General features: G+C 45.6%; 1 protein-coding gene across 1 annotated transcript; it reads right to left on the bottom strand.

Moving 5' to 3' along the window:
- Nucleotides 1-105: 105 nt before the first annotated feature.
- On the bottom strand, nt 106-27,603 carry LOC143423189 (uncharacterized). Its single transcript, XM_076894322.1, has 2 exons — nt 27,165-27,603; nt 106-436 (listed from the first exon to the last, which is right to left on the bottom strand). Exons 1-2 carry the CDS (start codon nt 27,376-27,378, stop codon nt 228-230), a joined length of 423 nt encoding a protein of 140 aa, XP_076750437.1. The 5' UTR covers nt 27,379-27,603; the 3' UTR covers nt 106-227.
- Between the last annotated feature and the right edge of the window lie 352 nt (nt 27,604-27,955).

Here is a 27,955-nt window from a genome sequence, read left to right as displayed (position 1 = left end):
GCTGTTTGTAGTGTCAGTAGTTAAAAAAAGAATTCAAAAGATTTTGACACATGTTTAAACGGCCAAAGAGGTCAAAGACTAAGATATTCGAACTTTTCCACTGAAAAATATTGTATTGGTGGTTCCTTCGGAACAAGATCCCTTGGAATTCATCCAAGATTTAATAGGTCCCCGATGCGGACTGAAAGGAGCCGGTAACTTTTCAGGATGATCCTTTCTTCGATCGATCAGATGTAAGCGTAAGCAGGGTGGACTCCGAAAGTCCATTGTGGATCATCGTTCTTTGAGGGAAAAAAAGATTTCGACCTCGAGTCCTCGCTCGCGGTACCTGTGCCCATGATTAATGTTACGCCTCCTCGGGAACCTTTTTCCTGGTTGACAGCCTCCGGAAAATCCGGCCGGACCGACAACATTGCCTCCCAACTATACGTCAAATCTGAAATATTTCGTTTATAGTTTCGCAATTCGTCGTTCGTAAAATGTTTGCGTAAAAGACCGACTATTTAACGCGACAGAGCAGAGCATGATTACAGTACAGTGGCTGCAGGAGCAACGGAATCTTCACCACGAATAGTGGTCACGTAGTGGGGCAATCTCTGAATGCAGAAACCACAGATTCTATGGTAATAGGACGACAGGCCAAATATGGGGTGCGATAAAACAACAAGCATCGAGTTTAAGGATACTTACGCTTCAATATTTTGTAATAGCTTAAAAATTACTTTTGCAATGAACGTTTAATTTCAGAATAACCCTAAGTTATACGTAGTTGGAGCTAGTACACGACTTTTTCGCTACGACTGGCGAGCACGAGTGAATACTGTTTAGGATTACTCGTCGAGGGGTACGAATAAAAAGGAATCGATCATTTTAAAAACACCTTCGCTCCAGAAGTCGTCTACGGTAATCGAAACCAGAACGATCAGAATTCCACGTCCAAGTCTCGCGTGTTGAGAAGAGGAATTTGTTTTGTCGCGGTTACGTCAACGCATCAACCGAAGGAAGAAAGAAAGGGAGATCTTGCAACCTCGAAGAATGCCGTGTAATGATGCTGCACATCCGGGACTACGACTGAAATGACGTCGACTCCCTCTTTTGTTCAAAGGTCCTTTCTCTTTTTTTCCCGCCTCTCCTTTTCCCTCGTTCTACGTCTCATTTTCCCCCCTGTCCGCACTTTGTACCTCGTTTATCCATTTTTACTACTTACTCTTTCGTTCCCTTGATTAGTTCCTATTTGCCCGTTTTCACTCCGCTTCTTCTGCCTTTCCGCTTCCAGTTTTGCTTCGATGCCTCGCGAACGGTCACTTTTTCCGTTACCCTTTTCGGTTTTTGTCATTACGTTAGCGATATTTCGCGTTACGATTAGATCGAGGCGAGAGATACAATTGCGTAATCATTTAAGTAGTGCAGAAGGCGAAGGAAAAATAGGAAGCGAATAAAAACATGGACGATGGTGCATCCGTAGATAAGGATATAAAAAAATTGAATTCAACGTTTCCTTGGTATTCGTTTAATATTATATCGTACGAAAAATAATTGACCTCTTTAATTTTCATTTTCTTACATCTCTTTCTACCATTACTTCATTAAAACGTTCGATCAACATTTCACTGAGTCTGTTAGGGAAAATCTGAATAAATATTACGCGTGTGCAAATAACTTTGTAACTCAGATCTTTGCATATGTCAACAATTTTGTAACTCAAAGTACGTACGCAGCCACTTTATTTAAAATTTCTCGACTGCGTGTGCATTTAGACAAGCAAAAGGTACACCGAATTGTATAATAATCGTATAAACGTAGTAACTTAGTATGTATAATGTTTCGAAACCGTTTCCCTCCCTCTTTCTTGCTCTCCCTCTCTCTCTCTCTCTCTCTCTCTCTCTCTCTCTCTCTCTCTTTCTCCCTCCCTCCCTCTATCGTGGCCTTTCTTTCTGCGGTCTCCCGCGATTTCTAATTGGGCAACGCAATTTCCTTCCTTCGACTCACAGGAGGAATTCCTCGATTGCGTCAACACCAACGTGGATTACTAAACTTCTCTCCCGTCTATCATTTCTATCCGTCGCGCTGTGTGCAAGTACTGTACTCTCGCACCCCTTCCGAACCTTTACCTTTTCAATCTGATTACAGAGGTCTGTACATCTTTTGTAATAATGGTAGACGTTGCGCCTTGTAAAAATCATATTTCACAGCTACCTCAATTTTTAATAATTCCTTGTGAGTTATGACCAAGTTTTATTTTTGGTTCGAGATCAATTGGTAGCTTGATAACAGCTACCTTTTCCTTTTGTTCTACGATGTACTTTTCCAGACTTTTTCATCAACGTTCCTGTCCAATTAAGAATCGATGCAGTTCATGATAATTGTCAAGTAATAAGATATTATCGACTTTAAACGATAATGAATTATGCTTTCTCTGTTTCAGATACATTTTTTATCGAGGAGGGTTTAACATCGAGTAAGTAAAAATTTTCTTATAGAATGCGACGGGATCGATTGAATTGGTTTAGAACAGATTTTCGTGCAGCGTGTTTAGTGGTCGAAGAAGTGGAGGGAGGCTGATAATTCTCGCAGTAACCGCAATCGATCGAATCCGATTTGGTTGCGGACGCGCGACTAGAATATCTTCGCCTCGTGATTCGAGTGTCCTGCATAATTGAGTGGATTCCTGGACCACGCGGATTCCGCTTTGCGTCGACACGGATTCCGTTTCTCAGCCGATAATCATGCGAGCATTACGCACCTTCCACAAGTGACCAAGACCAAGCCATCTTTCCTCGCGTGTCGGTGAACGATCTCCTGGTAATCTCTTAACTTCTAACTTATTGATCCGAGAACTAATTCTAATTATACCTACCAAGGTATATACAGTTCGCGAAACGAAAAGAACAAGTTCCATTCCGCTTTTGAACGATGTTAGAACGAAGAATGTGGTATAGCGCGACAATCGACGAGGTTGAAAAAAGGCGGACTTGCGTTCGTTGCACGACCCCCTCCTTCGTTCCGTATATTTTCGTAGGATTCCGTAGGTCGTGTAGATAACTGCATGCTTAACTTGTATATTGGCACATTAACAATATGGGCGAACAGGTTGAAACAAACAATCGCGATAGAACGGCGATACGAAGGGGTAGGGGTATAAAAGGTGTTAGGCGGGGGAAGCAAACTAGAGGCTAGAATCGAGTATTAATAGACTTGGGTAGCTGGAAGCCGGAACTGAAGAGCGCACCTCCTTCTAGTTGAGTCCCTAGTTCGAGTTGTTCGAGCTGAGAAAGAGGGGAACAGAGACAGAGACAGACTGACAGACTAGAAGAAAGAGGGACAGGTAGAAAGTGCAATGGAGATACAGAGCGAGAGAGAGAGAGAGAAAGAGAGAGAGAGAGGGAGAGAGAGAGAGAGAGAGAGATGTTGGCTTATTTATAAACGCAAGATAAAGCATGGCAGTGCCGTGAGAGGAAGCCGTTTGAGCATGGCTCCCACGCTTCTAGATACGCATTACGTATGCGCCTTAGCCGTTCGACTCCTACATCGTACAAACGCCCAAATGGACAACCATGGAACCATCGTTATCCGCTAATGCTTACGGTCTACCGTTGTTTCTTATTTCCACGCGGATCTCCCGAATACGCGCAGTTCCTCGCACGATGACGATGCACCGTGTTTCCCTTTCGAATTAGAACAGCCGCTCTGACGAAAGCGCATTCACATTTTTTATCGTACGCGAAAACGAATGCACCGCAAACAACGATTTTCAACAGGAGGGCCTATGTTAACGAACATGCGTTGGTTGCACGCTTATTTAACGCGCTCCTACGAAGAATGAGACCACGCGAAAAACTGTGCATACACCTAACGAACGCGAGTTATAGATAATACGTAATAACGCAACGTTCCAACCGGTACTCCGGTTCGAAACTCGTTCCGAACGTGCTTTTCCCGCGTCTAGGATTATGAGATCAACGTTCACTGTTTTCCTCCCTCTTTTTTGCCCGTACATTATGCAAAACTCTTTCACTGATACGTTTTTTAAGTCCCACTTTCGTCGACCGTACGAGACTTCCGTTTCCCCTAACGCGGCGGACGTTTGTTTGGGGTAAATCGCCGGGGCAAAAAAGTCGAGCGAGATTAAACTCTGTTTCTTTGTTTGACACAAGAGGCGGGAATTTGAAATTCGTTACAGTACTTGTTGGCAATCGGCCGAGGTTTCGAAGGAGAACCGAGGAAGAAAGTCACAAGCATAGGATTTCCTCGGAATCAGAGGAAGAGGTCGAGCTGACGGATACCCGAGCGAAAATAGAGTCGACCTCGCATAGACGCGTCTCTAGACATGAGGATAGACGCTAGGAATTCAAGTCCCTCCATAACGCGTTCTTGCGAGAATCGATATAAATACAGCGACATACCGAACGAATCGGCTTACGTAAAAATGTTAAAATTTTCTGGATTTATTTACAGACGAATACGATTGTTAACGCGAATGTATGCGTGCGTTTCACGATTTAGAGACATTCAATTTTAAACAATCCCGATATACTTTACAATATTATTTCTAACTCACTCGTACAGTTTGGTCCGCTTCTTTCTGCTCGTACTTATATTTGAATTTGTAGGAAATTACAAACAAGTTGCGTAACGACTTGTTCTTGAATCTCTTTCCGCATGTCTCGACCTAATTCATCGATTAGAAAGATACGATTATTTTTTTTTAACGAAAACAGTAAAAACTAATCCATCTTAGAAACCCGACAATATCCGTTAACTCATTTCAAATCGGTCGTCGAAAAATGTGACACTTCGCAAAAGCGTTCCGTATTTGTTACGCGAACAAATGTAAACGCAAAATGAATAATCGTGGTCGTTTTAAACCGAGGCTGTAACTGGTATCTAGATTTTCAAAGAGGAAACCTCGGGAAGGTTGGGAACTGGCGAGATGGAGGAAGAAGAGAACGAGCGGAACTGAGGTCCGCGGAGCTTCCTTTCCTTCGGACATGCCTGGCTGCTCCTTCGTCCTATCCCACAGATTACGAACAACTTTGCTCTCTGTCTACCTTCACGAGGCTATCTCTGTCACCTCCGTTTTCTCTGTCCTGAACGCGACGATACAGTAACCACGACAATGCCGATCGCTATTACGACCGTCTCGGCCTCGAAAGTAGGAACTACGTTTGACGCACCTATACGTGTACGTGCGTGCTACCGGTAGGACCATCGCCGACGTGGTTCTCCTTACCAACAGCTTACAACGTCACTGGTCATCGTCGACCATTCCTTCTTTTGCTGCGTACTATTTATTTCAAGTGACTCTCGAGCGCATAACGTTGCCATTTACCAACGGATTATTTAAATGCCAACATAACCCGGATAATGACATTATGATAGCGATTATTATACAATACCTTGCTCTTATTTAGAGCGATTTCAATTCGACACTTACCCGAACGATGCACGAGTGCTTTTTTGGTGGTAGATTAAAATGTTACTACCCCAAGACAGAATTTAATTGGAACACGTGTGCAATCAATGCTACGATCGGTCGTTATCTGACTAAATTCCACGATGGAGAGAAAAAAGCGGAGCAGCAATAGCCTCGCGAAAAGAATTATCACCTCGTTTCCTCTCTCCTTCTGAAGTCTCTCGAGCACGTGGCTGACAATGAGTATAAACGTGTATCGATATATCCGTCGGTTATGTGCACGGATTTACTTGCATACGCATATTGGGACTGGAAAAGCTCGATGACCTAACCGAAAGAAAATAACCAGCGAGTCTACAGTCTCTGCTCCTTAACTCTCGGTTCGAATTAAATTGTTAACGGAAATATTAGAACTAAAATTGATCGTTCATCTATTGCGACATCGGTGTCTATGGTGAACGTACAATCTCGATACGAAACCGCTCCGAAATAAAGTTTTCGAGTTGGATTCATCACTGGCTACGACCTCCTCTCCTCGAGTTCCTCTATTCTGGGTAATTAGATAACAGTAGGAAACCGCAACGAGTTGCATAATATCGATGTTGCGCAATCGATACCTTCACCTTATGTGCGCCTTACGACGTCTTGCCAAGTGAAAATCACCAAGAGAGAGTGTGTACGCGACGCGATAGACGAAAAGAGAGGGAGGATAGGGGATTGAGTAATAATAAAAATGACGCTCCGTGGTGATCGTAGTTTTTCAACGATCATAAGTTTCAATCAACGCGCGTGCCTCTGTTTCAAGATATTTAAAAACCATCACTCGTTAACGCGTACCCTCCTATGATCGAAGATAAAAACTGCTGCCTGGATATCAGAAGGAAAGGGAAAACGCGAAAAACCAAGTAGGAGAAGGAAAAGATTCAAAAAGGTAGACAGGTAGGCAGCAGAGTGTTGCGGCATGCTCGAGCGAGCGTGATAGGTGATGTCATGGTAGGTAAACTGCTCCAGGACACGCTAGGACCCTCTCCACTGAAGAAATCTATCGCAATTGGGCCGAACGATAATACATGCTACCCGTTTATATACTCGAACACCACGCGTCGAAGTGTCGGATATCGGGTATCGGTCATCGATGACGAGCATCGCTTTCGAAACAGCCATCGATCTACAATTATTGTCTCGTAATCGTAACCCATCGAACCTCTGCATCGTAGAGCGGACATGGTCGGTATAAGGTGTAAAAAAAGGGAGGGGGAGGGTGGTGGGTGGCGGAAGAAACTCGAAGGAGCAAAATTTTTTTGGAGCGGGAGGGATACTCGAACGCGAGTTCGAAAAGGTTACACACTGCAGCCGTAGCGGTGGAGAAAGTCTGCTTCCGGCTGAAGGCGTTTTAAAGGCGTACTCACACGCCGGTAACGGCGCGGCATCGTTTACGCACCGAACACGATTATATAATCGTTTACGTTGAGAGAAGTAATACGGGAGTTATGACAATCTACCTTATGCCGCTAACCCAATTCCCCTGCCGGGTCCGCTGTTCCCTCCTGTCGCTAATCCTACCGACATCGTCGCCGTGTCGTGCTCCAACCGTGTGCTACCTCGTCGCCGCTTTGTCATTCGCTACCGTGCAGCCGTGCTATTTAGCTGCTCTAACGAGGAAAAACTAACGATGAAATGCTTTTGTCTCTGCGACAGACTGTGCTACCGCGTTCCACTACACCCGTAAACGATTCTATTTCCTGCCGTTATTTCCTCCCTTACGGAAAGGGAACGAAACTGCACGATGCCACCGAAGAACGGAGTAACTGTAAGCTTCGAGAACTGTTTTTAAAAAGAATTCGAGAATTACTTCGGTACGACGCATCGACTTTATCCAAAGATCCTTGCGCCACATATGCGTAACGTATGTTCGACGAGTTTATTAGTCTTGTAGATATGCAAATATGGAAATAAGTATCTAGCATACTTTGTGGAAAACAATGTAAGTTGTGGTGACAATAGCTTGGCGTGTGGTAAAACTTCGTCACTAAAAACCAGGGAATGTGTAAACTAAAAGTGTCACGTAGTCGATGCTCGAAAAAGATTATATACCTTTTGCTTGAACCAAAGACTGAAATTCTGTTGATATACATATTTTTTATTAACCTCGAATGGTTGCGAGTTAAAGGGACTCGAGAACGGTCAAGGAACATAAGTAGAGACGCAATCGTTTTTTCCCCTAACCACGCACGAAAAATTACCGCGAGACTTCCTGCGACGACAAAATCATCGGCCCGGACTATACAGCAGTAGCCGTAATTAGTTTCGCCAGGCTTTCGGTTCCCACGAGGAACGATTAAATGCTTTAGTAATTCTCTTACTTTGCCATCTTACTTGAAAAATCTTTCACGATGAGTTAAACGATCAGGAAAGTGTGGGTCGAGTTAAATTAGAGGCGCGATACTTTTGTTCGATGTTTCAATCTTAGTCGTTTATGAAAAATGCGTATTAGCTTTCCGACATCCAGATTCATCCCTTAATATTTCATGAAAGCCCCTGGAGGGATCACCGGTGGTATTTCCTTGTCGTATGCTGCACTTTATACATTCGAGCTAATGGCAGATAATCTCCAGAGCAGCGGCTATCATCGTTTTTCACCCCTAACTCCTACATGTACGAAATTTAGTTTATTAATTAGAGAATTTGTGCTAAGAATTCGTCAACGAGTAATCAGGTTCAATGGTGCTTATATTAGCGCATCAATCGAATACATTATTAGAAATGAGCAAACTACACATGCATGTACCTGTCCATTGAACGCACGCGTGTGTACGTAGGAGAAAAAGAGATAGATGGACGGATAGATAGATAGATAGATAGATAGATAGACAGACAGATAGATAGATAGATAGAGGGGGAGAGAGAGACAGAAAGAGAGAGAAAGAGATAAGTGGCAAAGCGGTAAGCTGGTAGGCGGACTGGGCTCGCGTTAGAATAATAGCGTTATTAGAACTAGAAACCATGCGACTTCGAAGGCATTCGTGTTATTTGCCTTTCACCAGTGCCGTGGCTTAATGCTCTTCAGGGCCGACCTCTTCGGAACCCTCAGTGTTTCTTGTTCGATCTTTCCTTTTAAATCCTCAGCTTCCTCTTAGCTGCGAATCTCTGATTTTATCCACGACTATCCTGTCCAGTGATAAAAATTGTTTAGTCGCGTTTCCTTTCCCTGGACCAATGGAAAGATATTTGCGCGCGTTGCGCTTCAGATATAATGCAACTCCTATCGATATACATACACATAGACTTAGAGCAGATACAAAAAGTATATAATCAGATGTTTGAAACGATCTCCGAGTGAGATATCGAAAAGCATATAGCGAAAACGTCCGTTTTACCCAGCCGCTTGCTGAAAGCGAAGGAAATGAAGAAATTGCAGGGGTGAAAAAGAAATATTCCAGGACACGAATTTTTAGCGTACGTGAGTTCGATTCTAGGCGCGGCATGGAGGAGAGAATCTCGAAGGTAGGTGTGGCAAACGCGGAGAAGGACGAGAAACTCGGCAGGGGTTAGCTGGCTGGGAGGCATTTCATTTCCTCGGCGACTTCCGGCAAACGCGACGCTTCCGCCATATCGGGGCCGCCGCCGCCGCCGCCGCTGCCGTCGCTGCCGCCACCAACGCCGACGTCGACGTCGACGTCGCTTCGTCTTCCTGCGCTCCCTGCTTCCGGTTCCGGTTCCAGCCTCTATCCACTCCCCTGCCCCCATCCCTTTTTCCTCGACTCGCCCGCTTCGTTCTCTTCTCCTCTCGACGGTTCTCTTCCACAATTCCACACAGCCCTTCCGCTTTCTCTCCGCCATTCCCTTTTGCGCTTCCGTTCGTTTCGCAACCCCCCGTCGACTTCCGGCGCCCACCATTCTCCGCCTTCGCCACACCCTACCCCTCGCCTCACTTCCACCAACTTGTTCAGAGATTACTCCTATTTCAGCGCTCGAAATTCTACCAACCTTCGCGTATTACCTCTAGACGATCCTTTATTCCAAATCATCCTAAGGAGAAACGACTGAAAATGATCCTTCCAGAGTATCAGCTAAGTTTGACATTATTTTATTTTTTCTACATCTTCGCGTAGGTAATAGAGTCGAATACGTGTTGATACGTTGCGAATGTTGAAACGGTCAGCTTTTCGAAAATTGAACGAAAACGTTACAGCGTTTATTTGTGCAAACCAGTCGAACTGGTGTAGTAATCAAATTGCGGATCGCGCAGCTTAGGCGCATATCGAGCGCAGGGTGACACAGCGGAAAGCGGGCTTTTGTAAAAGAAGGGAAAGCTGCATGTACCACATATATTGCCGCATGACACAGGTGACGTAGCACAGATCTGCGCTCGACTTGTAGACGGAGCTGTTTCCTGCGTTCCACGTAGGTTGTCGGGTTACATAGTTGATTTCACGCTTGGTATCAAATAGATTGCAAATTTTCGCTGCTTCTTGTTAGTGCACACTGTGCGTATAGCGAAACTGCGTTTATTATATCTTCAAATAATTACTGTAATTGTCAGTCTGTAATTGTCGTCGAAGATATCGAGGCCGACTGTATTCTTTTCCAACTCGAAAGCATAAGTTTTCCTCGAAACGCGTTATGTCTCGCGTAGACCAGTCTGGTTCGCAGCACTTCCGACATGCCCTCTGTAGAGTTCGAAACTTTGAAACATTCAAAACTGAAACAGAAATTATGTTTTGCAATGCAAACGATAGCTGACCAACTCTGAGTCTCTGCTACGTCACTCTGGATTGCATGTACCTCTTACAGCGTAGAAATATGCCGTATCGCTATAGCACCGTGTCCGTATCCCACTACGTTGCCCTGTGTCCAATGCACGCCCAGGCCTGTAATCAATTAGGATGTCCTTGGTCGATTAATATTTGCCACGGAACTGTACAACAAGTGTAGCTGATTCGTTCCGTTGGAACACGCCGTAAGGCGTTCACCGCATATTCCCGCAGTAACATTAATCGATGAAGGTCTTCGTAATTGACTTTGAATGCCCTTGAACGATAAACCGTTGAATTGGCTTCGACATTTTGAGTCACATTATTTCTTATTGTCCATTCCATTTTCTCCAGCTTCTATCTTACGCACGATACTTCGAAATCTTTGAACATACAGCTTGAACGAAGTGTCAAATATTGTGAAACAAAAAATGCGAAACACGCAAAGATTGATATTACCGCATTTCCGTGCGCGATATAACGGTTTAGAATGGGTCGGAATTATTAAAGTATAAAATCATTTCTCTTGGTTTTCAGTCCTAATTTCTGTTTGCGAGAAGACTGCTTACTTCCTGCATAACACGATCCAATTAGTATTTTCACACTTATTATTATACACTTGTTCCTTCAGTAACATCCTGTTTGGAAGACAATACCATAGAAGCAATGCATCTATTATTCCAATACAATCGACAAACACTCAAGGTTAATAATTACGAAAACAATAAGATTACAATAAGAAGTCAAGTTCTGAAGGAAACGAGGCATTTTCGTTTAATCTAGGTCATTGAAACAATGTCTCTATATAACAATTATTTAATCGCAACCTTGTAATTAATCTATTTTCATAGGCACGACAGTTTTCTGATGATACACTGTTCTTTTATCGCTAGTTAATGCAACAGCTGCTGGCTAAAGGAAAAATGCAAAGGAATGGAAAATAAATTCTTCATCATTCTCAAAGGTGAAGAACTCTGAAAGCGTTAGTAAGACGGGCAATAATCGGTCGCTTTTAGGGAGGCCCATGTGTGTCGCAGTTGGACAAGAGTAACCTTTCGTATGACCTAAGAACACGAGCCTTCTGGAGGGTCCACGAACGTCATTCCTGAGAGCTACGCAAAACCTGCAGCTCGTAGCCTGTGGCGCAGCTTCGAGTTACAAATTCAACCGTACTTAACGAAAACAGTCGACCAATTATTTTTTCCAGACAAAAAAACTGTACCGTGCTGAGAAGCTCGTTCGTTACCCTCTTGTCTATTTCCATCGTCATGATTATTCGTTAAATCTAGCGACTGCGGCATACGCGTATAAGAAATTAGCATTTGTACGTTAAAGGAGAAGGATCAAACAATTTTACCGCTTCTTTCGTGGAGTATAAATTCTGTTTAGTAGTCAATTCTAGAAATCTGGTTACACGAGACACCCTGTATAAAGGGAAATGGTAGACTTTATTCGAAGAATTTCGTAGTAGCAGGTGCAAAGCAAAAAGGACAGGGAAGCCGGTCAAATGCATTAGAGGGTTCCTTCCCTGCCACGGCATTGATACCTCAGAATTCCGCTGGTGTGTTCGACTGTAGTGATTTTCGAGAAAATGATCGCTGTCAGAAAACAAAAAAAAGGTCAGTTGGTTCCTTTTCATAAAATGTCCACTATACGCATTTGGAATACGCACACAATTCCTGGTAAAAATATATACATTGTTGAGTTATTATTTATAAATTAAAAATAAAATTATAAGTAAGAAAAGACGTGACCCAACGTTTCTGGTTTGAATATTATAAAAAACGCTGAGCTGTTTGAAAGCGGAATTAAAACCGTTGAATGAAATGCAACGATTGCAGGAGGAACCTGCTGGTCGAACCTGTGCGTCGAGAAGAGGGTGTGTAGGTCATCCGACACCCTGCCAGGTCTCCAGGGTGTGTTAAATAGTATCATTCCCATATGGAAGGGCCTGCGCTGCGTCGTAAACCACGCAAGACACCATCTGTGACCGTTTCGACTAGACTCCCCTCGTTTTTCCATCGATCTGCCCTGTTTCCACGAAGACCACCGATCCAGCCGTTGCTTCTGCCTCTCACCCAAACGAAACCTCCGAAATCTCTGAAACCTTCGAAATCTCCGGGAGGTCTTCCCCGAGGGATCGACTGCTCGAGGATTGCGACACACGTGAGAGCTCTACGTCTCCAAGAATCACGCTAAGAAAACCAAGATGCACCGTGCATTATATGCCAGCCGCTTCTCTCTATTACAACACCGTGCAACGCTTCGAAGACGAGCCGGCCCTTCGACACTTTTATTCCGTCTAACTTTCCGTTCGTATTCCTATAACACAGATGCTCAACAGGATATTAGCTTTTGATCGATGAGAATGTTACCTTCCCTGAATATTTCAGAAGGGACGGACAAGTTCTTCTATCGGAACGATGTACAGTTTTCTTCCCGAGGGACGTTAGTCAATTCGGAGTGCATCGTATAATTCATTAAAACGGCGAACGGATAGAAATAGAAGTGTTGATTACAACTGAACGAAGAGTAAGAGCGAAGACATCAAACGAGTTCTTTTCGCTCGCAGAAGAAGAGGAGAGAATTTTTGGCCAAAGAACAGGGCCTCGTGGATGGCGTGTGATAGGCGGAACAGAGCGGCGAAAGGATAGTAAAAAAGCATTAGGGAGAAAAGGCAAAATGGATTGAGGGTGGCGCGAGGGGTTGAATTATAAAGATGAAAGCCGTTGTCAATGGGGAGGACCACCGGCACCCTTCTCTTTATCCTCTCTTCCTTTTTCTTTCCACCCTTACCACCTCACCCCACAGTTCACCACCCAGTCTCCGTCTCTCTTGTTCTCTCGCGTCTCCTTTCGGTCCGGACGTCCCTTTCATCAGCTACGCTACTGATACACCGCACCGCGAAATCGTTACTGCTTTTACAATCAACCAAGCGCCGTTATCGAAATACATATTTAGGAAACTTACACGAAAGTCTTCTAAGTCGCTAAATATGGGAAACAAATGTGAAAAATATATATTCGTGTATGCATATTTAACTTTATACTCGCGTATTTTAATTAATTGGGGTAAAGCGTCTCGAATGAATGGACGGGCGATTAAAAATCTGGAAAAATGAAACAGGAAGATGAAGCTTATAGCCACAAGCTAAACCGGAATTGATTCGACCTTGCGAAAGGGAATATGCACCCTCGAGCAGGGTTTCCAGCTGCGCCCGAATGACTAATACGCCAAACGTTCGTCGGGGTGCGACCAGATTTTCAAGGGTGGAAACGAGCTGAATCGAATCCGGGATCGAATGTTCGCACCCTTCCACGTTCTCTCCGATTTGTTCCTGCAAACAGCTATGAAATTTTCCGCACCTACGTGCTTTACCGAGTTTCTCCCGTGTTTTTATCCGGTTTCCGTGCGAGTACAGTGAGGTGCTACCTCGTTCCAAAAACAAATTAGAATAATTTAACTTTTACGCGCAGCTTGTCATAGCTTACAAACTTACAAAGTTCTTCATACTTTAATCTCAATGCTCTAACATCAACGGAAAGAGAATTTGGAAAAAGTTTCGATGGTCTTCTTTATCAATCGTCCATGGAATTATTCCCAAGATCGAGGTAATTCGTAAAAAATGGCGCAGCAATTTTCAAGGTCGGTTACCGATTCGTCTCGCGTTTCACGACTTCGGCTGGGGTGCGAAAAGTAATCGGGGGTGAAATCGCTGACGGAACGACTCGTCCGCGGCGCGAATCGGACAACGACACGTGAAGTTTGCTCGCATCGGAAAGGTTAACGCTGTTGGTGCCTCGAAATTTCCCACAAACACTGACCGAAGATCGGAGTCTCGCTGTTCAGTCGGGACAAAGGGGGCGGTTGCTTTACAACGTAATGGCGAGCCGAGTAAAGGGTCAATCGGAGGTAACGAGGAGAGAACGAGCGTGGCGATCGCAACGGATAAAAATTGAGAGGACGAGCGACGGGAGAGAGAGAGAGAGAGAGAGGCCAGGAGAGAGAAAGAGTAACGAGTTAACTCGCTGTTGAGACCGAAAGCGATCAAATAGTCGATTGACAAAAGAACCGAGAACGAAGGAAGGAGAAAGAGACGGGGAGGAGCGAAAAGGGAAGCCAAGAAGATAGGAAGAGAAAGATTAGCCTGCAAGGGGGCGAGGAAGAGCGGTTGAAGGAGGATAGGGGCAGAGTGAAAGAGGAAGAGGACGAGGGTCGGGAAGAGAGACTTGTTCCCGAGATATGTGGGAGCCTCTCGATCCGATTGTACACACGGACAGTTTCGAACGACTTTAATTGATTTTACCATTGAAAGGAGAGGTCATGAAACGACTCACAGGATATTCGATCGATACGAGTGGATGGGAATTTCGAGTAACTCGAACAAAAGCGAACGTGGTAGGGCTAGCTTCGTAATCCAGACGATCGTTTAATCGCTTTAATCACTGTCAACAAGTATGAAATGGAAACTTGCGAATAACCATATCGATTATACGTATGGCCAAATAATTCCTGGATACCTTAGACTAGATGGTATCCGTCTGATTTTTCTAATCGATACGAAAGCAAGCAGAGAAAGTGGTGCATATGATTGCGTTGCAAGACCGTTTCCCAGAGGGTGACGAAAGGGCGAAGGGAGGGATCGAACGACCGCAGAGGGGGCTGGACGTTGTTCGTTCCGTTCGTTCGTTCGTCGGAAACCGGGGCATCCTGCTAATGCCTTGGTTAGTACTCCAGTTTCCTTTGTGCCACCCTCGTGCGCCACGGATCCACCCCTCCGCGTACGGATACGCACCCCCTGCAGAATGCAATTTAAGTCGGCAGGCCACGCACGACGCTTAACCGGCCACCACGTGCCCAGCCGATCGATGCTTACGAAAATTCGTTCGGGACCCGGTCCCCCTTTTTCTCTCCCCCGTTTACTGACGTATGCCAGGCTGTATCTAAGCGCAAAAACGGATGCTGCGCGGCTCTCAAACGTGCGATTCGAACGGCGAATGGAAACGGAAAACATTTCGCGGGATAAATGTATTTTACGGTTGGCCAGAGGTGTTTAGAAGGTTGGCTGCGATAATTGTTAAGAGGTACGTTCACGCCGCGTTTTGGCTGTTTTGCGTGCCGCGCATCGAGCCACTCTAAATGATGAGGTTTCCGTCGATGTCACGAACTGGATGGCTCGAATTGAAACACGTACAAACGCGCGCAGAGAGGTGTACGCACAGTAGGAAGAAGGAGGAGTCGTATTAAAGTATTGCTCAGATGGTTTTTTGTCACGGCGCGCGCGGCGTTTGCTTTGCTTTTACGGTCGCCTGGAACAATGACGAATCCCCGACATCATTGTGTGCTGGCCCTTGCCAGCATCGAGGAAAATGCAGAAAAGGGAAGAAAGCCCAGTGACGAGAGAGAGGGAAATAGGGAAAAGGTACACGTCGTGTGACAATCACTCGCCGCTGATTACACGGGCCATTGTACAAGGACAACGGACTACGCGACGATAAAAGGGTTTCTCTTCTCCTTCTGCCAAGAGAGCGAAATGATTCCGACGAGTCGAAATAAAAAAGAGGAAAAAAGGGAAAGAGAAGAAGGAGAGCATCGTACGCGATAGAACGAGAGGAGAACGAATTTAGCTTCTTCGCTAAATGTATTTTAACGACCACGTAACGAACGGCAAGTTACCTCGCCCAATCATTGTCCTACATAATTATCTATATTATTCAACGAAGCGTGCCACGTGATTATAAAAATCCGTGCTGCAAACGGGAACGCGTAATCCTCGTCTCGCTGCTAACTTAAGCAATCAGGATGTAGTTATATGCATCTAGCGTAAGTCGTATCAACCGAGGATGTTGACTTCTCTTCTTCAGAAAAAAACCGGAAACGCCTAGAGGCCACGGATCGAGCAGGTAAGACAGGTAAAACAGGTGGGGCTTCCGTTTCGAGATCATTGATCGAGATTGATCCATTGGTCGTATTTTCTTTGCAGGAAGCCTCTTAATCACTGCGCCGGCCAACATTTCACTGCATACCTATTACCTATCTCTAGCTTGGACGTTTGAAAAAAGGTGGTTATACCGTTTTATTAGCGTTATTACGTTTCCGTTTAACCATTCAAATAGAATTTAATCTCCACAGATAAATCGTTACACGCGCGTACACAAAATCTCCGCATCGATGCTTCATCGGAAACCGCGAACATTGATTCCAGTCGAATCAATCGATGGAATTGGCACGACTAAATCGTAACAATTAGTCTGGTCGATCACGTAGAGGAGGATGAAGGTGGCAAAGCAATCGTTAGTTACTTATCGCGACCCAACACCTACGAAAAGTAGGAAGTAGAAAATGGCGCGCAACCGCGCTCGCAGCTTCGAGGTCATAGGAGAGAAGTGGAAAAGGAAGAGAACGGACAGGAAGAGAAGATCGGTGGTTAAGCCGCTTTTTGCTAAGTGGAGATGAGAAGCCAGGAGAACCGACCCGGTGAACCGAGGTCCCCGAGGACAGAACGGTACCCTGTGCCCTCTTCCCTCCTCTTCCACCTTATCCCACCTCCATCAGAGTTCCTTCTCTCGTCGAGCAGGCTACCGAGGACGAACAGTCCGTCCGGCAGCGCCTCGAGCCTCTTTCCCGTAAATTCTTGCTTACGTGTTTTTCATGCACTCTACCCGTGCACGCGTGTTACTTGCACCAGTTACCTGTCCAGCGTCTACCGTTTCTTTCGCGAACTGAAATCGCGCCAACTCGCTGTTCTCCACTAACCGAGGGGTTGTAAACGCCTCTGATAAAACCGGTTTTATTACATTTTCTATAACGTGACACTACTATGAGCCGATCTGTAGGAATACACGCGCGACAAACACAGATGAAAGATTCGAACGCGACCTATTCCTTTAGCATCATTAATTTTGTATAGGTATCGGGTACCACGCAGTTCCTTTGTATCCGATAGAAAAGAATGCGAGCGCGGTTATGTACGTAGCACGCGGGCGAAATTTACATTTACGTTACACGCGGCTGCCTGACTGATTGAACCTGGATCCGTTCTACCGAGTACCATAGCCTGTGAAACACTCTGTATAATGATCGCGCGATACATTGGCAGCAATTAAGATTCGATCATCGGGTACGTTTCTACGATAATGGAGCACGAATAACGAAAGAAAGGTGAATACGCGCTCGCGAGCGCGCACAAGCGTGCGTACTGATCGTGAGGTTGATCGAACGGTGTTTGAACGCCTCCTCGATTCCTCTATCGGGTGAAAGCAACGCGTTCCTGGTAATGACTTCGTCATAGCCCCGACTGTACGCCTGTTGTCTGGTAATACTAGTAATACCAAGCAAAGTTACGGGACTACCGATGTACCGCTGTGCTACCGAAAAACATTCCTCGCCTCCTCTTTTGCCGTGCGTTAATTATCGCGTCCGATTCTGCCATCTCTTCTTGGCGGCTGGAAACGATCGTAGAAACCTTTAGCTCGCATTGGAACCAACGAAAATTGCCATTCTCGTACGTTCACATCCAGCATCGATTTTGGAGCAACGTATAAGGAAACGAGTCCTGGAGGAGCGATCGTGTCGTACAAATCTCTGACTACGTCCAACGATTGATATTCTTATCGCATATCAGGAAGCAGTTAACCGTCGCGATGTTTTTCATCCGCCTGACGTTTCAGGGAGTGATCGTTGGGAAAAAATCACGGCAGAAGGAATTCGAGTCGTAGCGGGGCAAAAAAGGGAAAAAAAGAAGTGGACTTTGCCGGAAGTGGCCGAGACTCGATCGCCCTTAGATCGTTACAATGAAGATCTCGTCTTGGTCGTGGAACGATGGAAAGCGAGGAAAAGAGAAAAAATGCAGGTGGCGAAGGTGGAGAGAGAAGCCGAAGAAGGGAGATGAAGAGACGAAGGGAGGAAAGAGAAGGGCTATACTGTCACGGGAACGCCACGCGTGATCGAGTTACCTGGACGAACTGGCGTGGTGCAGGTGAGGTTGGTGCACGGCCTGCGGGACAAAGAACCGCAAGAAATACCGATACTACCTTACACTGGGACTGTAAGGCCGCTGTCGCAACCCAAAATCAAAACGTTTACAGACCGTACGTCCCTCGGTCGCCTGCGCCAGCGGCTGTTCGATCGTTTCGGCCGAGAGATCGAAAAATCTCTAAATCCCAACAATTGCTCTCAGGTATCGCGTAAATAGAATCGAGTTCGTTCGGGTGTTCGACGATAAAGCGCGCTTTTATCAAAAGGCAGACACGCGAGCCCTTCGGAGGACATCGATACGTCGAAACATAGATACCCCCTAGCATTGCCCCATCCTTCCTGTGCGGTTTGCCCGTTACGATCTCTTACGCAGTATTTCTATACGCGCACCCCGTGTACATCGCATTTATTATATATTGTGGCAAATGCAGGAATGAAGCCGATCATCTAGACGGCGGTCGCTTTTTTCGAATTCACTTTTTTTGCGAATGGTATCGTCGCTCGCTTCGGTTTCGCGTCGATTACTTTCCGTTCTGCCCGATCCTCCTTTCTTCTCGCGCGATTGTTTTCCGCTCCTTATTACCAAGTGTTTTGTTACGCGTATCTCCCGTAACGGCGAGGGCACGACAAAGGAACCCTTAATTTAGTTAGCTCTCGCGAGAAAAACACGGCACCTCGCACCCTTTGTATCCCACTTCCTGTTTTGCAAGGGCGAAATTGCGACAGGGCTGCGCAACATGCGGCGAGCCCTCTCCATTGTCTCGTTCTCCAACGAGAATCCTCGTCGCTTCTTCCCTTTCACGAGACTTATATTCCGAGCGAATTTCTGGTCATCCACTCTTTTGCATAAATGAAACACCTATTCTTGATTTACCACACTGCCACACTTTTTCAGAGCTACTCGTTTCGTTTTAATTAGACGGATTGCGAGCAATTTTTACCCGAGTTAAAGATGTGGGGCAAACGATTTCGAATAAAATAGCCTGCTCGAAGCAATCTTACCCAAAATCGCTCGGATTCTATCTAGCAAAAACTTCTATGCATAAGCTAGTTAATAAACCGGTTTTTCGCTTCGACACAAGGTGGCAGCTATCGTTTCGCGGTCCATTAAAAATTTAACACGACCCAATATCGAGTCGCCATCCGCAAGTTGAGAAACTCCAATCTATCCGGTAAACAACGTCGGTAAATCGTATCATTGGATGTAGCCCAACAAAATATATCAGACTTAAATTTATGAAAATTTAATTTCACATTATTTTAATAATAAATCGTTTATAAATATTTGGGAGCGGAGAACAGACGAGCGTACCGTTCAATTATTTCGTAGAAGAATCCTAAAATAGTTGTTGCTCGAACCTGCGAGGGTTTACCGTGGCCACAATCGAGGCTCCATTGTCGTATCTATTATTATCGTTAAATATTTCGTCTCGAAGATGACGAGGCAGATGAAACGACGGAAGCAGACGGATACAAGAGAAGAGAAGAGATGAGAATTCGTGTATGTATGCCGCGAGGGGCAGAGGGAAGAGGGGGCAAGAGAACGATGGGAAGACACGAAAAGAATGTAACGAGAGTGACCGAGCGAGGACCACGTCGCAAATTGTCTGAATTAATGCTGCAGTAGGGTCGTTTTAACGTGTCGTGATAAAACTCGTCCCATAAGAAACGATTTCCAAAGCCGCGAACCGATCACGTTCCTTCCGAGGCTAGCAAATACGGCTCGCCCTTGAAGTAGACCCTCCGAGAGGGTCTACTCGCAAACCTCTAATTTTTCCGACACTCCTGACGCGCGTTAGAGCCTCGCGCGTCGTTCAACAGCGGACAAAACTTCCTCCGTTCGCGTAGATTGACGCAAACCGAGTTGAAATGATCTCAATTAGTGGCTCGGTGTTAGACTGAGTCGGAGAGCGTTCTTCCAGCCGTCGACTTCGACGTCTTTGCCTCGGAAAGGTTTCCTCATCGAACATCTATCACATTTGCCTTCTATCCCTTTGGTTTCACCAATTTTTCACCCGTCAATTACGCGTGATCGATTCATCGCCGATTAGAAGAAGTGATCGTTCGATTTTTTTTTCCCAATTTACGTATCGCCTCGTCTCGAGGCAATGTCGTTCGATCATTTATTTAACAGGAGGAGTTTTTATAAGCTAAAAGAAAGGATATAAGAAGAGAACAAGAATAAATATTCTATTTGTAGCGACGGTATATAGTATAATTTTTTTTTTTTGCGATGATACACCGATATTTGTAATCGGTATATATATATATATGTCGGTATGTACTTCATTGTATTTTGAAAAATTCGCTGCTTTTCCGAGAACAACGAAGCTGACTCTGTTTGAAACGGGTTAAAGATAGTTCGAAAGGTAACCTCTGGTAATTGCAAGCGAACCACTGCCGAGAAACAGGCAATTAAACGCAATTAGGCATTAACCTAGTTCCAAAGTTAGCTGCCTCGCGATTTTGATCGCGACCCCATAAAAAAGAAATTGAAAATATATTTTTTAAGATGCCCATAATCGCCTACCAAGTCGAATTTCTACATCTTCGTTCAGAGAAAAAAGGAGATAGAACGATAAAAGAAGACATTGTTCTTTCGAGGACCTCGATGATTATCGAACATTGGGCGTGCTAGGAGGAAGAGCCTCGCCCTTTTCCTTTATGAAAAACGAGGAGGGCGTATTCACCGATCAACCTGTCCTTTCTTTTTCCTTTTCCTCCTTTTCGAGTATCATAGCAACTTGATTGATGGATAAATACATAAATTCTTCGCCTTAACGGGACAAGTGGCGAAAAAAAATAGATACAAACAGATATATCCCGCATAACATTTTTACGAGGTATAATATGAAATTTAAGCAAAATTCGATAGAGGATACTAATACTGGGGTAGAGATGAAGATTAAAAATGAAGTAAAATTCCTGATGCTGGAAGTTCCCGCGTGTATCCTTTGGTCCAGCCGAAAAGATCGAATTCCACGCCTGTTCGGATCGGTTCGTGCTCCGAGGAGATTCTCACGGAACTGCGTTGCAACCGGGAAAAATATCAGAGGACCGACGTAAAGTTTTTGCCTGGCAATAATTATATTCGGCGCGTATACCTTTACCCCGTGAAAAAATTTGAGACGAAGGCAAGAGGGACCTCGACGTACTCGAAAACGATTCTCGAACCCGGCTACGACACCGAAAGCGTCGAGTAATCGATAATAAGCTAATGGGCAGGTTTGCTCCGCTCGTTTGGTCGGTTGCTCACGAGTAAAGTATTCGATCGAGTCGATGACAACTTCCGGCGGTGGTAACGAGCGGTCGACACGCGATTGCGACTGCGATGCCGAAGTTCCATGAGGTTTTTCGTCTCTCGTTGAATCACCGCGTATTTTCTTTCATTTCTCTTGTTACAACGCGTTTCCCTCGTTTCCTTACGACCGTTCGTACGATGCCTCGACTTTTGCTTCTTTTAAGAACCTCCGTCGCTCCACATCACCGAAAGCGGTTAGTCTACAACGGCACCGAATGCCGTTCGACAAGACAGTCGAGAAAGAAAAAGAAAACGGTGGAGAAAGAGGAGGACGTTCCGTTATCGTTCTCCTCCACATAACCGTACCTCCAATAGAGGGCGCGATCCCAGATCACCTCTCCTCTGAAGGAAGGTCAAATCACCTACCACTACTGTTCTTCCTTCCACAGACTTTTCTTTGCTCGAGAACATCGTGACATCGAGGAAAAATTCGAAGAAAAACAATCATTTTTCGATCATCCTCCATCAAATTTCCGTTCGAGACCAGTCTGAACGAAGAACGGCTCGATGGTGCTTTCCCTTTTTTCTTCTATCGAGTATCGTGTACGTTTGCCATTACGTCTTCCTCTTACGTATATACCTATTGTATAAACGTTAAAGTAAGGTTGCCCTATGTATCCGGAAGATGTACAAGAAAGCGAGTAAATAGTAAAAGGGGTGAAGAAGATCAAGTTATTTTTCCGGTGACAGCGAAGGCACGGCGATCGAGAGGCTCGAGAGAATGCCTTGATGCTTTAATGCCTCGATGCCACTACGTAACGGCTCCTTGTGACTTCTTTGGCTTCCGAGACAAACGAGGGTCGCCGAAGACCCGGAAGTTCGTTCGACTCGACGCATTAGCTTCTCGTCTGCCATCGTATTAGATGCCTTTTAGGCTCTCAGAAATTCAGCCTCTACACAGCCTGGAAGGAACGATAGAAGGAACGAAGGAACGATAACAGTTGTATTACTTGTTTCACTGTTGGCAAGGATTGCGTTTCGGTGTGATCTCACGTCTGAAACGGAGAAAAAAAAAACGATCGATGATTCAGGATTCCCCGTCAACACTTGCTCGTCTCTGCGTCACCGGAGGAGGAAGGTCCCCAAGAAAACGACCAGCCAGAGCCACACGCTGTTGCTTTAATTTCTTTCCGCGTCCGTTTGCGCGAATCGACTAACGCTTTTTATCGCGTTCGTCTGCGACAGAGGAAACTCGGATACCTTTAGCCATCGCGATATCGCATGACATCAACTTCGAATTGCAAACAACTTGCGTCATCGGTGCCGGATACTTCCTGACCGCCGAATTCCTTAAACGGTCGCGGATTCGATGTTGCGCACGATTGAAAATTCGTCTGACGCGAAACGCAAAGCGACGGGATGCTGGGTTGCGCCGGGGAAACTAATTCGAGCAGCTGTAGGCATAAACAAGACGAGTCCAAAGTAAGTACCTGTTACATCGGAAGCCGGTCGAAGGCGCCGTTCGAGACACGTCAGTGTGGGAAGCTGCGTCGGCGTTAGTCGCCTCGCGCTTCGTCACGCTGCGTTACTCTGCACCGTTCTGCCTCGCATTACGTCGACAATTGATCCTAACGCGCTAGACGCCGAGCCAATTAAGAGACCTCTTGTCCGATTACGTCATCTACCAGCGATACCCACCGTCCTCGCGCTTTCTACCACGGCCTGGCCAATATTTCCTTCTCGACTCGCGTCGAAATCCACCTATACCAGACGACGATTACGAACACGCGCTAACCGATCGGTGGCTAAGTAATCGAATTACAGCCCCACCTCATCCGCTAACGAGAAATCTTCGCCGTCGCGTTTGGTACTTCGCGAACGTCCGGAATTAATTTTCCAACAGGAGCCAACAACGATGGACCGATAAGCGTTACGCGATGATTTCCTGCGAATGGTAGATTCTCGACGAAGGAAACGTCGAACTTCTCTCGAAACTACGCAACAGGAAAAATAAAGAAAAGGAGACATTCCATCGATGTTCCTCCCAGGTAGCCGTGACCTCCTCCTACTCCTTTCTCATCGTCAGTACCAGGCTCCGTTATTTTCGCCGTTGACTTCGTCGACACGACGAGGCAAGTCTTTATGTTAGGACTTGTCCTCTCGGCTCATCGTGCTTCTCCCTCCATCGATCCAACGAAATGAACGTTAACGAAACGACACTCGGATTCGTTAACGATAAATAACGCTCTCCTAATCCAATCGTTCGATTAAAGGTACTTTAATTGGTAGAAAAAGAAGAAAAAGTGAGCTCGATGAACGATGCAAATAATAACCAGTATTTGGACGCCATTATGGTGTGTACGGTTAGGCTGCGAGTAGGTGTGTACATCAGAAACGTGTCTTTGGACAGAAGGAGCACTGGCAAGGCGAAGGGGGCGAAGAGAAAAAGGAGGAAGAGAAGAGGAAGAAGCGTGGAGCCGTAGACGAGAAGAAAGAAGGCGAGTCAAGGGAATTCCAACGAGTTCCTTCCTGGTAGCAGCGAGCTTCCCCTCAGCCTCGGTTTCTTCCTGTAAGAAGGCCTTCAGAAGGGGAAGGGGAGCTGGCCTCGTGGGCGACTCTCGCGTTCCTAAACTGCATTCCAACCTGTGTTGCCACGTCTCGTCGTAAGCACGCGGGTGTACACGCATAGCCGAAGGTGCGTGCGGACACGTGCATCGGCTAACATCATTCGGGTGGGGGCGCATCAAGGGAGTCAACTCCTCGTAAATATTCTAACGAACACCTCCCCGTCCCACCCCATCTCCACTCCCATCGTTCCTTCTTCCCTCGTTACATATACTTCCCTCGCTTCCGTTACTCGCGGATCTTCACCCACCTCTCCTTCTTCGCCTCGATACCACCAATTCCGTGTATAACGGCCGCTTCAAAATCTGCTCCTCGATTGTGTACGTTCCGAACTACCGTGAGGCGTCCACAGAATTTCTCGTCGTGTACCATTTCGAAGTTAGCGCACAACCGTACGTCGTTCCGTTCTGTATAAGGTGGTCTATCGGGGTACTAGCTTCCGGTCGGCCCGAGGTTTTTCTCATATCCTTCGAATAACCTCATCTGATACTCACGGCCGGTGGCAGATACCCACATTTGAGACCTCCGTGTGCACTCGAGCATGTAATGACCACCGTCTCATCCCAAGACAGGAAGAGGAACAGGTTTTTCATTTTTCACTGGCTTATCGCCCCACCTTAACTTCAAGCTCATCGATTCTCTGGATGTCAAGAGTCGGATTAAAAATTAATAATAATAATAAAAGCAAAGGAGGGAAAAGCGAAGGAGGTTACGGTAGAATTGGAGAAATTTACTTAAAAAAGTATACGAAGGAAAGCAGAGGTGTATTGTTTTCTCTCTAGTTTAAGATCTGTCCTTCGCCTCTATCAGATTGATCGACAATGAAGCCAGTGTCTCCAATGACTAGCTTAGTTAATTGTCTTCACGAGCGAATTAAAAATTTGCAAGACTGTTGGACGAAACACTGAAGCTGGGAAAGTAACAAATATTGGAATACAAGAGTTCGCCAAGGGAAAAAAAGGCGAACGCGTGTCGTGTACTTATGCGTTGTGATACACGTATATGTCGTATGTAGGAATGCTTATGCGGATACAGCCTTTCTTCATGGCCGTCATTCGACGTCGTCGGTCATCGAACTCACGACAAATTCAAAATAAACGGCCAAGACGCACCGAAGTGTACATGCATATACGACTACCATCAACAATTTCCTTCTTCGCAAAACTTGCTTGCCGTTAAAGAAAATGTGTAGCTTTCTTACCATTCCAAAAAATGACTACGGCTTCGGATGCCTATTAGCCAGTTTAAATGTTCGCTTTAAACGGCACGACTCTATTAATTCAAATCGGTGAACGTGTAATAAATAAAATGAAAATTGGATCGATGGAAATATCGGTAGAATAAAAATATCCGTGAAGTTTTATTTATTTTATATACCTGACACATTTTGTGCCAAGTGGACCGCACGTGGTCCGCGGCAATTAATTGAGACAATTAATATCAATTTTAGTGTAATATTGATTCAAATAACAGTTGTAATGTTTCTTACGCTAATTAACTTTTGACGGACAGACTTCGTTTCGGGATAAACTAGCATTGTAGTCGAACGAGTTGTCCGAAATGATTCCAACAGCGTCGTTAGAAGGAAATGGAATCACGAAATCCGAGTTCCTTTCATCCGTGATTGCAGCATAGAAACACGACTCGCCAGATTCTTTCAATCCAAAAATGAGCCAAGGGTTTTATCTCTGACGCTTCTGTTCTTTACAAAATCAGGAAATCCGTCTTTTTGCGAAAGTATCGCGTCGTGTCTCACGCGTCTACGAATGAACGTTCATTTACATATGGTTTCGTATGGAAATTAGGTTGTAGGGTACGCAAAACCTGTTTGAAATGCTCTGTTAGAACCAATTCTTAATTTCAGGTGCGATCTTCTACACGGGACTCTCTTTTTGCGAAATTACATGTAATTTGTTTCGCGAAAAATTCCCCTACGCTCTCCTAATTAAACTCGTAAGCATACATAATGGAAGAACGGAAATTAAAGCATAGAATTCGTTGAAGGATAAAAAAAACTTGAACAAACTAAATAACGCTCAGATATGCGTTCATACCTAGGCATGTCCCTATACTTAATTATCCGTGAGTTTTGTTAAACGCTATCGCAAGGATGAAGAATGTAAATGAACGGTGATGGACGTCCGCGGTGAACGTTGTTACGTGTCAAACGTGTATGCGGTGCTGAGCGGCTTCAAAAACGTCTTAGGAAGTAACCAACAATTTTCCCACGACTCCTCCCACGACCTGTACAGATTCTTTTCGAGATCGCTCGTTGCCTTTTCGCCCCTCACCTTCGATGCCCAACCATACGAATTGTATTGACCGAGTCTTCTTCTCGGGACACGAGGAGCTCACTCGGTCATGTAACGGGATGCAAGGAAAACGCACTCGAATTCCCTTTGATTCGCTCGCACAATGATGGCTTTCGTCCGAACAATGACCATGCGAGGGGTAAGATACGTGCTTTTCGAAGGTATTCGTCCAGCAGGCCGGGGTAGAGAGAAGTTGAGGAAACCGGGACCGCAAAAGACGAGCTACCTGCTCGCCTACAGCCGGATGAAGAGAGACTGCGAAGATAAAAACGTACCAGGAAAAGAAGTCGTGAAACGCGCCGGGGGAGGAAGGTGGGGTACGAGGGCTCGAAATACAAAAAGGTAGACAGGAGAACGAAATGTGCCGGGATCGAGCATCTACGTCAATATACCGGTTACGCGCGCGCGCGACCATCATCACCCTTGGTTCCTCGTGGACGAAAACTTTCTCATGAAAAAGAAGAAGCCGAACGGTGGTCGACTTTGTCGTGAAGAGAAGCGAAAAACGATCCTTCCATACCCAAGCGAACGCTCTTTTTGCCTCCTCTCCCGTTTCTTCGCGGAGTCAGAGAAGAAGATGCAGTCCACGAGGGAAAAGAACACGGATGTGCACGCGGTCGAGGAGCGAAAAAAAAAAAACAAAAAAGAGGAGTACGCACGCGGTCGAGTAAGACCGGAGAAGGGACGCCGCGGAGTAGGCTAGAAAATGAAATTACCAAAGCTGCAAGAATAGCGCAGTCCTATTAGTATTTACGAAGAAAATGTCAGCCCGATAAGTGGTTCGCAGGGTTCGCGCTTCTACCGCACCTTCTATTCCCACTTGGGTCGCTTACGTTACTTACGTTGCTTACATAATAAGCGATGAACTCTCGGAGGACTCTTCTCTTCACCCTTCTTCATCCTGTCCCAGTCTCTCCCTTCCTCTCCGGTTGTACGTCTCGTTTTCTCGCGGCAGCAACAACGACGACGACGACGACGACGACGACGGCGGCGACGGCGGCGGCGGCTGCGGCACATGAGCGCATCGCGATGGAGGCGCGATCGGGACCTCACCATCGAGAGTATAAAGGGAAAACGGTCTCGAACGGGAGGGAGTAGAGAACGGAGGTCGATGTTACGACAGAGAATTTCTTCTGGCGATCCTCTTCGTCCCGATAACTGTACGTACCCGTCTTCCTCTTATCCACTTGTACGATATCTTTTGCGCAACTTGATTGCCTTAGCTTATGCGACGCACATAACCTATTCCGCAACTATCACGATCCAGCGTGCGAATAAATTGAAAAATCCCGCGTGATCTGAAAAAGTAAAAAACGGGAGGAAAAAAAAATTCGAAAACCAACGAAAGAAAAGACATGGCCCGAGAAGAAGAGAACGGGCGCGTTTCAGCGTTCATTTAATTCCATCCTCCGTCTCGTTAGAGTCCTCGAAGCTGGTGAAAGACGCGAACGAACCTTTAAGCGGCCGATCCTCATAGATTATTTCATAAGCATTCCCAATACGGAAAAGTTCATCCGCTCTTACCGAGTATGAGCTGAAACGGTTGCGCAAGCGACTCGAACCGGAGGATTGCTTGCTCGCGCGCTACCTCGTTTCTTTGCTTATTCACACGCATCCGTGTTTACATACTTCT

Source organism: Xylocopa sonorina, chromosome 4, assembly GCF_050948175.1.
Source record: "Xylocopa sonorina isolate GNS202 chromosome 4, iyXylSono1_principal, whole genome shotgun sequence".
Taxonomy (NCBI): domain Eukaryota; kingdom Metazoa; phylum Arthropoda; class Insecta; order Hymenoptera; family Apidae; genus Xylocopa; species Xylocopa sonorina.
The sequence above is the reverse complement of the archived record's forward strand: the minus strand, read 5'-3'. Positions and strand labels throughout refer to the sequence as shown.

Bases quoted from the DNA above. Each gene is read 5' to 3' on its own strand.
- LOC143423189 (XM_076894322.1), bottom strand. From the start codon at position 27,378: ATGGTGAGGTCCCGATCGCGCCTCCATCGCGATGCGCTCATGTGCCGC. The intron at 437-27,164 runs GTAAGTAACGTA...GAAATATTTCAG, and splicing joins TCGCTTATTATGTAAGCAAC to ATTTGACGTATAGTTGGGAG.